This window comes from Euleptes europaea, chromosome 6, assembly GCF_029931775.1.
Source record: "Euleptes europaea isolate rEulEur1 chromosome 6, rEulEur1.hap1, whole genome shotgun sequence".
Lineage (NCBI taxonomy): Eukaryota > Metazoa > Chordata > Lepidosauria > Squamata > Sphaerodactylidae > Euleptes > Euleptes europaea.
Genome location: NC_079317.1, coordinates 57,890,797 through 57,905,587, shown reverse-complemented (window position 1 = coordinate 57,905,587; position 14,791 = coordinate 57,890,797). Strand labels below are relative to the sequence as shown.

Below are 14,791 nucleotides of genomic sequence, written 5' to 3'. Positions count from 1 at the left end.
AGATTAATTTCTAATTAAAATTTTGCTGGATGGATTGAGAGTGGCTTGTTGGTAGTATTGCCAGAAGAATTGTAGAGAAGGGGAGTGAAAAACCAGTGTTCCAGGTTCTTTTGGATATAGATGGCTGGATATTAAGAGATTTTATTATTCAATATGGTTTTAGACAAATTTGCTGAATCTATTTTCATGTTTAGATTCCAGATTCCATCATATCTCGTGGTGTTCAAGTGCTTCCACGAGACACGGCCTCACTCAGCACTACCCCTTCTGAATCTCCTCGTGCCCAGGCCACCTCTCGCCTCTCCACTGCTTCCTGCCCAACACCAAAAGTAAGGAAACAGCCCGGTCAGCATTCACGGATGGTTATAATTTGCCTGACTGATAAATGCTTTCTGCTGCTAAAGTCTAGATTGCATGCAAGGTTATCATGTTAAAAGTGATAAATGTGTAAAAGATAGCTTGTATACATATTGCTACCCAAGCAATAGTGTAATACAAGGAACAGTATATAGAAGGTCTTTTATTAAAGTCTATAGAACAACTGCTGCAAATCCTACCTATCTATACTAAAACTTCTTATTTCTGAAGGGGCTTGCCTGTTCTCTGTTGCTATACCAATCATGTGTATGAGAATGTGGACCCTAGCAGTGCTTTATTTACCTAGAGAAGTGCAGGTAACCCTGCTCCTAAATAATAGAGGTAGACTAATAGTATGCTTTCGTCAAAAGTATCTGCAGCTCTCTAGGTTGTGGCACTTTCCTCCCTCTGTATGGTATAGTGTTAATATATTCAAAACACTTTCAAGCCAAACAGTTTTGCTCTAATTTGGATACTTGCTGCCTCTTATCTGGAAACTCTAAATTATATAGAAAGAAAGTTTTAATGCCAACCTTTGAGACTACTAGTCAGTATCTTAGATGTTATTTCACATTGATTTTACTTATGCAGGTGATCCAATATGTTTAGGATAAAACTAAATTTATAGTATATTTGTAGCAAAGTTGGACAAGTAGCAAGGCCAGAAAAAATTATTCTGCACATGAATTCTTTCTTTGGGTTAAATTAAGTTAATATTTTTGTATTGTGAAGTTTTTTCCGGTATAATGATTATTGCCATGATTAACAGAGCCAAATGGCCAACAACATAGTTTCCTCTCGTCTAATTCTAGTTCTTAAAATTATTACATATATGCAATGATTAATTTCCTGCTTACCTCATTTCTTTTCTCTTATTAGTCTGGACTCCATTTGCTTAAATTAATGAATTTTTAGCATGTATTATGAACTGCATGTCGTGACTAGAGCAGACCCGAGGTGCTGCTGAGTAGCATAAAATGAGGTTCATAAGAATGCTCTTTGAATCAAGGGCAGTGCAACCTTGCCTGCACCGCAGCAGCTAGGCACTGGCATACTCATGGAGCTGCTAGTTCCCTCCCTAAAGGGTTCTGGCAGAGAGAAGAAGGTGGAGAAAAGGACATAGGCTGCAACCATGCCTACCTTCCCAGTAAACACACCATTGCGTTCCATACAGGTCATGAGGTGGGACTGGAGGGTTTCGATGGACAAGGCAGACAGAACCAATCACGGGGCAGCAGGATCAGGGACTCAGGCCTGTGCACATCACAGCCAAGGGGCAGGAAGGTCATGGACTGCAGGGTCTTGTCCGTGGCAACCCCCCACCCCTGTAAAGGAACAGAGCCCTGCCTAACAGTAACAGGGCAGCTGACAGAGTTGGCAAGGGCTGCAGCAATCTCTCACCAGCAGTGACCACTAACAGGTCCATGGCCCATATGATCCAAAGGCTGCAGTCTTCAAGAAAGGGGCACAGGGAGATGACAAGGAGAGTGTGCCTAGCAAGGGGGTCCACTGCTTACCAGTGGGGTTGCCTCCTGGCAGGCCAGCCGTGTTGCCATCCTCCAGCCACCCCTGCCAGGGGCAGAGAAGGATGGGGGTTCCTGATATGGGTTCTGATGTGGGGCCATGCAGCAGCACCAACTGATCCCCCCAATAGCCTCTTCAATGGAGCAGAAGTGCTCTGGGACTGGAACAACCGTCATTCCACTCGGGGCTCTGTCATTCCAGTCCCAGAGTACTGATTCCAGTCCCAGGAGCTGTCAATCAACTCTGGGTGCTGTTGTTCTAGTTCCAGAGCAATCTATCCATGCCCAGAGACTGTCATTCTAAATCCATTCCACATTCATAGTAACTTTTGTGTGCAGTAATGTATTTTAATGGAGCCCATGCAAGTCAGTTGGCATTCCTGGCTCCCATTATATCCAGTGGCTTTCCATCATATCCCATTGTTCCCAGCAGCCATTCCTTTCATTCATTTCAGTGCATCCCCTCTCAATGCACACCTGGCTGTTCCCAAAGTCCCTCCTGACAGCCAGCAAGCCCCTCCAGGTACCTGGCAGCTGCTACCACGGATGCAGCCAGCCCCTCCGTGCACTGGTAATCCTTGGTGAAAGCATTCTTCCCCTTGTGGCAGATCTGCATCTGCTCCTGCTTGGTTGCCAGCCACATGGAAGAGAGGGTGGGGAAGATGGGTTTTGCCAGCCGTAGGTCTTATAGCCAGGGCCCCATGCCCAGGGCCAACAAGGACTCTGAGTCCCCCACTACAGTGCCCAGGACCTGAGACAGCTGCTTGCATCCCCCATTGGCACCCTCCCCACCACCCACCACCCTCTCCAAAGGTATCAAGTCTGCCTGCTGTATCGGCTTCCCCCCAGCCACTGACTGTGGGGACCCCATGATCCCCTGCCTCCTCAGTAATACCCACCTCTAGATGTTTGCTGTCTGGGTGACAGAGCCCCCCCCCCCCAATCTTAGAGTAGGCACACATTCACCCTGACCACCCACTGGCCCACCCCCCTTCACACAGCAGCCAGCAAGGTGAGTAGGTGAGTGGGGGGGAACAAGGTGTGAGGTCAGCCTTGAAGGTGCTGCTGGGCCCCTGCTATGTTTGACAAATGACCATGATGGGGGACCAGTGGCACCTGCACAACCAACCACAGTCATCCGAGTTTGGGCATTCCTGGGTCAGAGGTGTGTGATTGGGCACCTCTGGGGGGATGACTGATGGGGTGGGGAGGAAGTGGGGCAAGAAGAGGTGTGGAGCTCCTGTCATGCAGTCGGAACCAAACACGCAGAGACCCAGTTGTGGCACAACCCCCAACTTTATTGAACTGCAAATCATGGAAAGGTTTGATTACTCGAGTTGCCATCTTCCTAGGGGCCATGGGGATGTGGACTAAGCCTTCCCTGGCACGGCATGCTTCTAAGTGGGGCAGAGTTGCTGGTGGAAGAGCTGGCAGGGTACAATTCTCCACTCCAAGTGATGGGCTGAGTCTGCAGACTGAGCAGAGTGGGGGCGGGGACAGTACTGGCCATGCCCAGAGGTTTCCCTGTTGAATCATCACCTGCAGGAAAGCAAAACAGAGACCCAAGCAATGATGACAACTGGGCACAAGTGCTGTGCTGGGCTCAGCCATGGATGTGGCTCCCCAGCAGGGTCCATAATCTCAGCCCTCAAACTTCCCCTAGAGGCAGATGATAGTGCCATCCAAACTACAATCACCTGCCCTGTGTTGAAGTGTTCAGTGACTGCTCGTGATTCATCCACTGCAGCAGCTGCTCAAGGTTCTGATCCTGCAAGGGAATGAGCGCAAGAGTTGCCTAGCAAACCTCTCCACCCAATAGAGTGGGGGCATACCCACCAAACCACTGATGAGCCCTGTCCTCTGCCAAGCAAAAGAATGATCTAACACTCCAGTGTTGCGTTGAAAATGTCCCCCCACCCAGCAGTTCTCCTGGGAAAGTTTCCTGGGATCTTTTCCTATTGCATGACATGGGCCATGGTGCCAGGAGGCTGTAGTTTATGCTGCCCTCGCATGAACACTGTGCTGGGCTTGATTGTGGGAGGCAGCAGGTGAGGGGGGTACAGGGAAGCAGTTATAGGTTACCGGTCCTTGTGAACCTGTCACCACATGGTCACTCCTTTGAGTCGAGCCTCCAGAGATGGGGTAGCTGTTAGGGTTCTGCAATGAGTTGTGTTAGTCACACGGTGTGGACTTTATTATCCCCCTTGGGTGTTAGTGCTAAGTGCTTGCCCAGTAGTGCTAAGTGACCTCTCTGCCCTTTTCCCACCACCAAAGTGCCATGCCACTCGTGCTTCAACTGCACAGCAGGGAGCTCTGAGACAGAGTCCCATACCACTCACCCTACTTAATGAGTTTTGGGGCATCCTGGCTGCAGTTTTTGTAGGCCTGGTGGGGCAGTGACTGGGTGCTGGGGAGGGGGGGTTGGCTGCTGCAGGGGAGGGAGATGATTGGTTGTGCCCGTGGTTGGCATCCTGTGCTCCTCTGGGCCTTTTGAGTTTGGCACGCCAGTTGTGGAGCGCTTGAGTTTTTTACTTGCATGGGCGTATATGGATTATAGTGGTTTTTTTGCTCGAATAACTTTCCACCACTGACGGGGGGCATTCCTGAGCTGACTGTCTCCCTCCACACCCATCTGCCTGCCCATTTCCACGCTGGCATGGGGACTTATGTCACTGGCCTGCTCATAGGCAGCCCCCACAGAGCTTCAGTGGCAGCTGAGAACGACAGGGCAGCATTGGGGTGCTGCACCAGTTTAACTCTGACTTATACCAGTGTAATGACTAGTCAACTCCCTTAGCACTCCCCCCTTAGGATTGCAATGTAAATTGTACTCTGAAAATTTTATTTCCTTTTTCTTATTAGATTATTGAAAGAAAGCCTGGACATTTATTAAAGTTAAGACCAAACAAGATAAGCTAAAGACCATAGGCTCAGTTCGTGGTCTGTGCCTTAATTTCTCTGTGTAGAAGTGCTGTAGAAGGAAAGGTGTAAATCTTTGATGCTGAATTTAAGTATAATGTTAATTTCTTTGGTTTATTCTACCTTAATGATAGCAATTAACAATGAGGTGGTTTGAAATATTGCACTATTAAAAAGTTAACTGCAGAGGAACGTATCTAAAGGAGAAAATATGTGCAGCTAAAGCAAAATGCTTTGCAGGCTAGTGTACATGACCTAAAGTAATATAGAAAAGAAATTTGCTTTCAGAGGATTAAAATTATACTAAGAAGCTAAAATAGAATATGAATAGTAAGTATTAATTTATTGTAATCAAGAACCATAATTTCTTTATATGAATTCCATTTTTCATTATATGGCCAGGTTTATTTCAGTATAGGTTATACCAGTTGCTCTCATTCATTTTAGTCCTGGTAACTGCTTCACCCGTCTTCACAAACAGTGTACGCTTATTACTCTACATATTTATGTATGAGGCTTCCCTATACTGAGTCAAGCCAATGTTCCATCTAATCTGGTGCCATCTTCTCTATTTGCAGTAGCTGTCCAAGTTCTCAGGGCACATTACAAAGTCCTTGTGTTTCCTCCCCCCTCCAAGTCCACCCCAGTCCTGCCACCAAAGCATGCTCTGGGAATTCAATGCTTACAACTTGATCTCCAGGGTCATGCAAGTTGGGACTATAGATAACCCCTGCCCACCTTTTTTCCTGACCTAAAATGGCTCCGTTGAGGAAACTTGCATGTACTGATGGGCTACATGTAAATTTCAGTCCGGGCAAATAGCTATTCCATGAAACTCTTTCAAGTCAGAAAAATGGCACTGGTGGTGAGAGGGAGATTAAAGCATTGAACTCCCAGAATAATCTGCTCAACAGGACTGGAGTGAACAAGCTGGAGAACTTCGTAATGTGCAGTAAGGCCCTCAGGTGAGGTCCTTTCTACCTCTGTTATCTGAGATCATTTCAACTGGAGATGCCTGGATTGAACCTTAGGCCTCTACCCAGAATGAACCATGGCTTGGCTTCTGAGGTGCCATTTCATCAGCACAACAACAGTTGCTTGGATAGAAGAGAGTTTGTGGAGGAAAGGAGGCAATTTATGTCTATATTCGCCTGCTGCTGGAGCCCCTCACTTTGCTCCCCCATACTATTCTTGGTGGTCCGCTGCAGGAAGACAGTTGTGTGACCATAGAAGGGTGCAGAAGGGAGGAGAGGGGTAGAAGGTGGCTTCTTCAGATGTGACTCTGCTTGTGCTGCTTAGAATTAAAGACATTGGGTCCATAGTCTGGTGCCACATGTTTCCAGGAGTCCTGTCCCTCTTATTGCCCTCCTATTCCCAAATGTACATGCTTGCAGCTCCCAAGTTAATGTACATGCGCCCATCTATCTCTACTGAGCTGATCACAGAGCCCTAAACATACGTGCATTCAGAAACCAAAGCTTTTTTTAAAAAGTGCTGAGTTGAGCAGCTGATAGAGTCAGTGAATGGGTATCAAATAAACTCCAATGATTTGTCTCCCATTGAGAGTGGGAATGGAGAGAAGGCATGCAAGCCACATTTAAGCTTTTTGTGCAAGAAGACTCCTCAGTCATAGCTGCTAATGGGGAAACTAGCAAAAGTTGAGTTAAGGACTTCCTTCTGGAAGATGGTTGAATAACCAGTCAAAGATACCTGTTCGTAAATTACTGAATCCTTTAAAGATCAATGTCTGTATTTTCTTAATGTCCTCTCTTCACTAATAGCTAATGAAAGGTGTTTCAGTGGAGGATTCAAAACTCCCAGCAGCAATTAGACCTAGATTTTTAAAATGCTTTATTCACCTTTTTATTGCTTTTTATTGCTTTAAGTTGGATACTTCCAGCAAGTTTGGGATGAGTTTTAATCCTTTGCAAAGCTTTAGCATTTTACAGTTATTACTGTTAAACACCAAATTGTTACCCTAAGTAGGCAGTCACAATTTTAGTTGGGGGAATTAGCTGGGGAGACAAAGAGAGAGGGGGTAAGTGGGATCGATAAGCTTTGTATACCAGGATAGTCCTGGGTGAAAACTCTCAAATGAGAAGACAGTTATACAATTAAAATATAGTTTTATTAAAGAATAAAAATTGTAAAAAAAAGAAATATATTTTAAACAATGAACATACACACACAAAGCATACAAGAGCTGACTAAGAGAAAAGATAGGAAGTTGGATAGGGTTTCAGGGAAGGGTGATAGTTACCAGTCTTGAAGGGATGTCCAGGAAAAGCAGCGCTGAAGAGGAAGATGAACAGCGTTTCCAGGAGCAAAAGGAAGAGCCCACACGCAAGCGGGGGTGTATGCACAGATCCAAAACACACACACTATGAATGGCCAAAGGACCAACATTTATACCCCAAAATGGGTCCTGAGGCAATATGAGGTAAGCTGGCAGGAAAGCCAGAGACAAACAGCCCGTTCCTGAGGTTGTGGGCCAAAAGGACTTAAGAGGCGGTGTGACCCCTACAATGGCATCGGTGCCACTTGCACTGTCTATACTGGCACAGACACCAGCATAGTGGCACTCCTCGACTGTGGCGGTAGCACAGCCCTTGGGCGCCAGTGTCCCGGGAGGCATTTCTGGGATGTTCTGGGGGGCGGGGTGGAGCTGCTGTTAGGCAACTTCCTAACCCCTTTCATCCTGGGAATGCCCCTTTAAGCAACGCTGGTGCCTCACCACCTTTTTGTTCACGCAGCATCACTGTTTTCAATGGTGCTTTCCTCCCTTTTCCTAATTTTTATTTAAAAATAGCCCCAGCTGTAGTGGCAAAGCCTGTTTGGAGGCATCGCAGCACCGCCACAGCCATGCTGTCGCCAGCCACTGCAGCTCTCGGGAATCGGTTGAAAGAACTGATTGCTTTTCTGGGGTTCGAACCAAAAGATAGGAGAGGCTTAATGAGTTGTCAGGCCCCAAGAGAATGCCTGGACTATTCTCTTGAATACTGATTGATTGCTGGGATGGGTGTAGATAGGGTAAGTAATGGTCTGCTCGGAGCACTGATTAAATCACCTTAGGGTGACACAATGGGGATTAGCTAGCCCATTGTCCAGCCAGGCACACCTTAGGGCCAGGGGAAAAGTTGAGCGGTCAACCACCTTCCTGCCCAGGCATGACACACAAGATGGATCCCAAAATCCTCTGAGAGGAATCCATTTTGTGGGGAGCAGTGTCTTGCTCTTATGCCAATCTTTGGATCCCATTCTGTCTCTCGTTCTTATTCTAGCTTTCAGTTTTTATTGTTTGTATTTATTGCTATTTTATGGCGGTTTGTACTTTTTGTTTGAGTCACTTTGTGTGCTTTTAGGATAAAAGCAAGATACAAATATTTTAAATATACAAACAGATATGGAGAAGTACAGTGTGAGCTATGCTGTAAATGGATACCGTCAGCAGTGGCAGAGAGTTGTGCTCCTTATTATGGCAACCACTTTTTCTAGCAGCCATGATCAAACAAATTACTGATCGTCACTGCTGACTATATTTACATACCATTCAATCCACACTGGCATATCTATCTTCAGTTCCATACCAGGAAGATTAGGAAGGATTTTATGTAGAAAAGAAAAGCAGCTGGCTTGTATGTATAAGCAGAGATCACTTTGTCTGGATCAGGTTGAACTGGTTGAAATTACATTCCAGGGCCTTTGAATTACATTTATTAATAAATGTAGTAACATGAAATCTAAAGAAAAATCAAATATAGCAACATTAGCCAGAGACAGGTCAGGTTTTCTGGGAAGCCCTTTTAATAAATGCCCTACAGGGTTAAGAAATCTCTCCCTGTCCATTCTGTTGCACCAGTTTTAAGTCAATGTAACTATATTTCAGTGATGCAGGAAAAAAGAGATATTCATTATGATTAAGCCTCTTTCTTTACAATTAAATATTTGCACTATGACTTATTTATCTAACCAAAGGCTATGTCTAATTCTCATTTCAAACAGCATGATGGGGAATTTAATTTGCAGAAGATTAAACTTCACGTTCTGTTCCTGTCCTGACTTTTGGTATAAAATGAGAAGCTACATTTGAGAATGATAATCACTAGATCAAAAGATTTCAGACCTTTTAAAAGTAAATTATTTGTCTTGTCAACATCTCATGTCATCTGGTCCTCCTGCTTCATTAGGCTATGTAGCCTCTGCAGAAAACTGGACAAGTTAATGAGAAACAATCTCCTAAAAGAGCTACAGAGACTTTCTATTTTCAAATCCTGCCTCTTGTTAGTTGGCTAATCCTGGCCAAGCCACTTCAGCTTTTTTATTATATCATAGCGCTGTGGTATCCCAAAAGTTTACTTAGTGAACATTTGTAAAGTATCCCATAGACAAAGAAAATTCGTATCAAAAGAGTAAATAAAGCAAGTGGTAAAAAAAAGTTGAAAAATTAAGCATAGAAAATGTGATGTGGCGTGACCATAAAAAGTTTGGTCAGGAATGAAAAGATGACCTTCAATAAGGAAAAAAAATGAAAACACAAATAATTAAAGAGAGAGAGTTCATGGGATATACAAGTATGGCAATAGAAAGGGATAAAGTAGTATATAGAGAACAGCGAGAGGAACTCTATTCTAGCAGATATTTTGAATTGGCTTTTGGAGCACTCTGTTGATTATTGATATACGATTTCTAGAACTGATTTCTTTAAGGCCCTAGGCATCCTTAAATCTTACTACTCAAAAGAAAGAACCATGAACAAGGCCAGAACTGAAGATTTAAAGGAACAGGGAGGTTCGTAGAGATTCCTGCAGAGATGTTGTACTCAGGACTTGAAAAAAACAACACATATCCTAAACTGAGCCTGGAAGTATACTGAAAGTTGGTAAGGGCACAAATATTGTTTTAATGGTCATCATCCTCCATAATAGAGCACATTATAAATCCCCATCATCACACAGCCAGTTTATCATATATCCATGAGACGAACCTGGACCTATAGGATTCTATTCTTTTAAAAAATGTGCAACAGCAATTCTAAGATACAACTCCCACATCTAAACACTTCTGGGATTGCTTTTAGAAGTTATAGTGATAGTGTCAAACATTGCATCTGGAAAAGCCTCTCCAAGGTACACAATTGAGGTTACTATATTATAGAATATTTGATTTGGAAGAGATCTCATGGGTCTTCTATTTTGTCTCACAAGGGACCTCTTTGTTGGGTAAGGAGGAGTAAGAGAAAAGAAGAGAAAGAGAAGCTTTTCTACCCTCATCTCCAGATAAAAGTACTGTTCAATTATAGTATTATTATTTGCTTTGTGCTTAAAATAATCTAAGTACTTTACACTATATTACCTAGGTCACTGTTGGATATTTAAATCTAACAACTTGTATTAAAGCAGAGTTGTTTGCAGTTTAGTGTACAGTCAAATGCATCCTTTACATGACAGACAGTTTAATGCACAGCCTGCACAGTCAAATGCATACTTTACGTGACAAACATTGGATAGCTTGCAATGGCTGCTCTTTGCACATGTATAGTCAGTGGTAGCTATTTGTGAAGTGATTGCAAGAACTGATCCAAGATAGCTGAATTCATGGTCAGATAGTGAAAATGCACAGAGATACCTTAATAGTAACTTAAGTGTCTCAAACAGATTTTTTTTACTATGTTCCTTTTAAAAACTGAAGGTGGCAGCAGCATATAGGTCAGTGATGCCGAACCTTTTAGAGACCGAGTGCCCAAACTGCAACCCAAAACCCACTTATTTATTGCCAAGTGCCAATACGGCAATTTAACCTGAATACTGAGGTTTTAGTTTAGAAAAAACAACTCATACATTCACATATTTTGCGTTAAAAGAAAAACACAATAACAGAGCTTTCAATGATGCAAACTTTTATCTTTCAATTAAAAGTTGTTTGTATTTGGCATGCATCTCTCCAGGACTCGTCCTCTGCTCAGCCACCAGACATTATTGCTAGGGTTGCCAGGTCTCCAGCCACCACCTGGAGGTTGGCAGCCCTAGTAGAGGAAGGGAAGGGGGAGGAGAAAGAAAGAAAGAAAGAAAGAAAGAAAGAAAGAAAGAAAGAAAGAAAGAAAGAAAGAAAGAAAGAAAGAAAGAGGGGAAGGAAGGAACTGGGAAAGGAAAGAGAAGGAAGGAACTGGGGAAGAAAGGATGAAAGGGAGGAAGGATGGAAGGAAGAAAGAAAGTGTCCTGGGTCGGGCCTCAAGCCCAACCCAGGACTTGCTCCAGGGCGCACACCCGAAGTTCTCCCCCCCTTACCGGCAGCTCTGGGGAGGCGGCAAGGCGACGGTGCAGGACGGCTGAGATGTTGGGGCCCAGCGCAGCAGCATCAGTCACCTCCCAGCTGGGAGGGGGCAGGGGAGAAGGGGCGGCGAGAGCGAGGGCGAGCACGCCAACACTCGCGACCCCGCCAGCCTGCGGGCGACCTTAGGGGGCAGGGAGGGAGAAGGCAGCCACGCCCGAGCCAGAGGACTTGAGGGTGGCTCCGGCTACCCCACAAGCTTACAGCAGGAGTCAGGGAAGAGTGAGAGCGGGGGGAGGGGGAGGATGGCGGGAGATGGCAGGCCCTTCTCTGGCGGACGCGCAGCTGTTGAGGGGCCGCCTGGCCCTCCGCGAGCACCCTGAGAAGGAGGAGGAGGTGGGTGAAAACGGCCGGGGGAGAGGCGCCTGAGGAGGAGGACGATGGCGGCGGCAGCCTGGAGCTGGACTTTTGGGAGCCGCCTGAGGGGGACGAGGAGGAGGAAGGCGGCGAGGAGGAGCTGCTGCTGGAGCCTGGAGGAGGAGGCCCCGCCTCCTTGCTGCTGGCCTCCCCGCCGCCTGTCAGCTGTTGGGGGCGAGAGGGGGGAAGAGGAAGAAGCCAGCCGCGTGAGTGCGAGGCAGGAAGCTGACGCGCCCACGCATGCACAGTGGGGGGGAGCTCAGCTGAGAGAGGGAGGGGCACAGACGACCCGGGAGGCCTTTTGGAGCCCACCCGCGTGTGCCGGCAGAGAGGGCTACGCGTGCCGAAAGTGGCACGCGTGCCATAGGTTTGCCAACACGGATATAGGTGGTTGGCCAGCAGAATCTGCAAGAAAGTAATCTCAGCATACAAGAAAGCAATGTAATTATGCAGACTGGTCATATCCGAATTTGCTCAGATTCATCTGAACAGCTAAATCAGTTAATAGCTCCCTACCTGTGACCATTGAGCCAAGGACATGAGTTGAGGAGGTGGGTAATTAAGCATGATCAATCATTGGTGCACTTTCTTAGTGGTCTTATGCCCCCATCAGATTGTAAAAGGGACATTACTTCACCATGGGCTGATAGGGTCATTAAATTGCCTTCCTTCTAGAAAGCCAAGACAATCTAGCCACAGTGATGACAGGTTTGTTGTGATGATGGAGCTGAACTGCACAAAGATCTGATGAAAAATAACAATTTTTATTCATATTTTATAGGGAGGAACACTAAAGCTGAGAGATAAATTATTAGCACAAGGCCAGCCCATAAACCTAGTGCAGGGAATTACTTTTACCTGCAATTTTTAAGGAACTGTAAGGGGAAAAAGAGAACAAACACAATTATTTGTGTGACTTACTATCCTGGATGAAAATTTTTTGCTAGTACCACTTATCACAGGCTTCTTGCTTTGTTAAAGATGATTAGGATTTGTGGTTGTTGGTTTTTTTAACAGGAGATCTGGCAGAATGGTGGCAAACCCAGCAGTAAAGAAGGGCCAGGCTGGTTAATTTGAAGGGGGAGGGGAGCAAGTGAAAAACAGAACAAAGACTTTGCTGCAAAGATGGGAGATGACTGAACTATGACAAGAAACTGCAGAGAATGAAGTGAAAGAAAGATGTGAAGAGAGACACAACAGAGATATCCCCACTGTTTTGTATATGAAAATAGAGGCAATAGAGAATAGAGGACAGTATAGTACCATAGAGGACCCAAGGAGCATAACAGCACAGGGAAAGAGACACATTTGGGAAAAGAAAATTGTAGAGAAGAAGTTGTCCATTTCACTGGAAAACTGCAGCCTGGCTCACCATCATGCTGTTAGTGCATGTTTCTGAACATGTGCTAAGTGCCTTTCCTGCAGAATATTAGGTGGGCAACCTAGGGTTGCCAACCTCCAGGTACTAGCTGGAGATCTCCCGCTATTACAACTGATCTCCAGCCAATAGAGATCAGTTTACCTGGAGAAAATGGCCACTTGGGCAATTGGACTCTATGGCATTGAAGACCCTCCCCTCTCCCAACCCCGCCCTCCTCAGGCTCCGCCCCAAAAACCTCCCGCTGGTGGCAAAGAGGGACCTGGCAACCCCAAATGAAATAAGACTTTTTGTTAGAATTTGCCAACACTGCCGGGAATCTGTTGATTGAAATGAATTCTGCATACATTGGGAGCAGATGAGAACTCCATAGCTGTTGGGAAGGTCCTGGGAGATTTGGGGTAGTACCTGAGAAGGGTAGAGATCGGGGAGGGGAAAACTTGGATGAGTGATAACACATCCTGTGATATTCTGCCCAAATCAAAGGTCAGCTCCTCCAACTCTTCCCCTTTCTGTGAGGTCTCTTCCACCAGAATTGAAACTTTATATGTCCTGGATCATATCACTTTCTTCAAACTTTCTCTTCCACCTTGCATCACTTGTAGGTCTCTGTATGCTTATGTTCCATATCTCATCTTTCCCTTTGATCCTAAATATTCATGATGGTATAATTGCTGTTATCCTGTAATGTTCCATTTACCCCTCAGCCACCACCACCCCCCAAAAAAACTTATCAAAATCCTCTTCAGGTTCTTTGCCATGTTAGGAGAAAAAAATGCACTCAAAATACCCATAGGGTAGCAGTCCCACCCTTCTCTCATCCCCCAACCAGCTCCTGTCCTCTAGTATCTTTATAATCAATTATCATTCAGTTTTTCCTGACCTATGTGGTATGCCATAAGAGAAGCAAACCAACCTGGCTGCAGTTCCTCAGGTTGCACCTCCTTTGTCTCATCCTACGTAATGTACATAGCCAGGCTCCTCAAGCCACATGCAGCTAAACCCAAAGGACACACCTCAAAAATACCAAAAAAGTATAACCTGACAACATATGACAGCAATTAAACTGGATTGAAATGAAAAGCAAATTGGGCAGTGCCAGTCCCTAAGGAACATCCATGCTTGCATACAATTGTCTCTTGCTTCAATTCACTTTTTGATGCATATCCAAATGCAGTGTTGAGATAGGGGGAAGGGAGCACATCCCTGAGTTGTCAAGGCAACTGTCTGACTCTCCCCATCTTTCTGTACAATGAAGATGATTTCATAGCGGTCTGTGAAGACAGGAAGCAACTCAGCAGCGCTTCCTGTTTTGCCGTGCTGTGATTTATAGAAGAGGCAATGAAACATCTCTTGCAGTACCAAAAGGAGTGGCATGTTTGTTAGCTGCCTTCACAATAAAGAGATTGTCTCTCTAGTAGTAAGTAAGGTGCTGCTTTATTTGAGTTTAATGGTGACCCTAAGTTGTTCAAATCAGTTGTGTTGCTCACTATATGATAATTGATTGGTTGGGGTCATGAAGTGAGAAGAAAGTTATGCAAAAGGGAGCAAGAGCAAATGGCTGTAGATTGACATGAATAAAAAAATGAAAAATGTCTATATGGAGAGGATTTGCGGATTATTTCAGGACCCCTGATAAAACTGTTTCAGTATTGAAAAAACATTCAGGTAAATAACTTTAGTAAAAACATCAGTTGTAAAAAAGCAGGTCTTTGTCACAACTGCACCAAATGATTTGTAACCTCCTCTATTGTGAGATCAGAAATGACCCTTTTCTTGTGAACTTTCAGAGTGGTTATACAGCCCTTTTGTTTGGAAAGACTCTTAGCTGCTTAGGCAATAAGCAGCTGTTACATATTTGATATGATTGGTGCTTTGATGAACTTTTTTTCTTTTTTGGTGTTTGTACATATAATTATTGTTTTTGAAC

General features: G+C 45.0%; 1 protein-coding gene across 16 annotated transcripts in view; it reads left to right on the top strand.

Moving 5' to 3' along the window:
• GPHN (gephyrin) overlaps window positions 1-14,791 on the top strand; it is a 321,466-nt gene that overhangs the window by 216,393 nt on the left and 90,282 nt on the right. For all 16 annotated transcript variants that reach the window (XM_056850804.1, XM_056850798.1, XM_056850801.1 and 13 more), the window contains one exon: window positions 195-329. In XM_056850804.1, coding sequence (XP_056706782.1) covers window positions 195-329 — 135 coding nt within the window. The remainder of the gene's footprint in view (window positions 1-194; window positions 330-14,791) is intronic.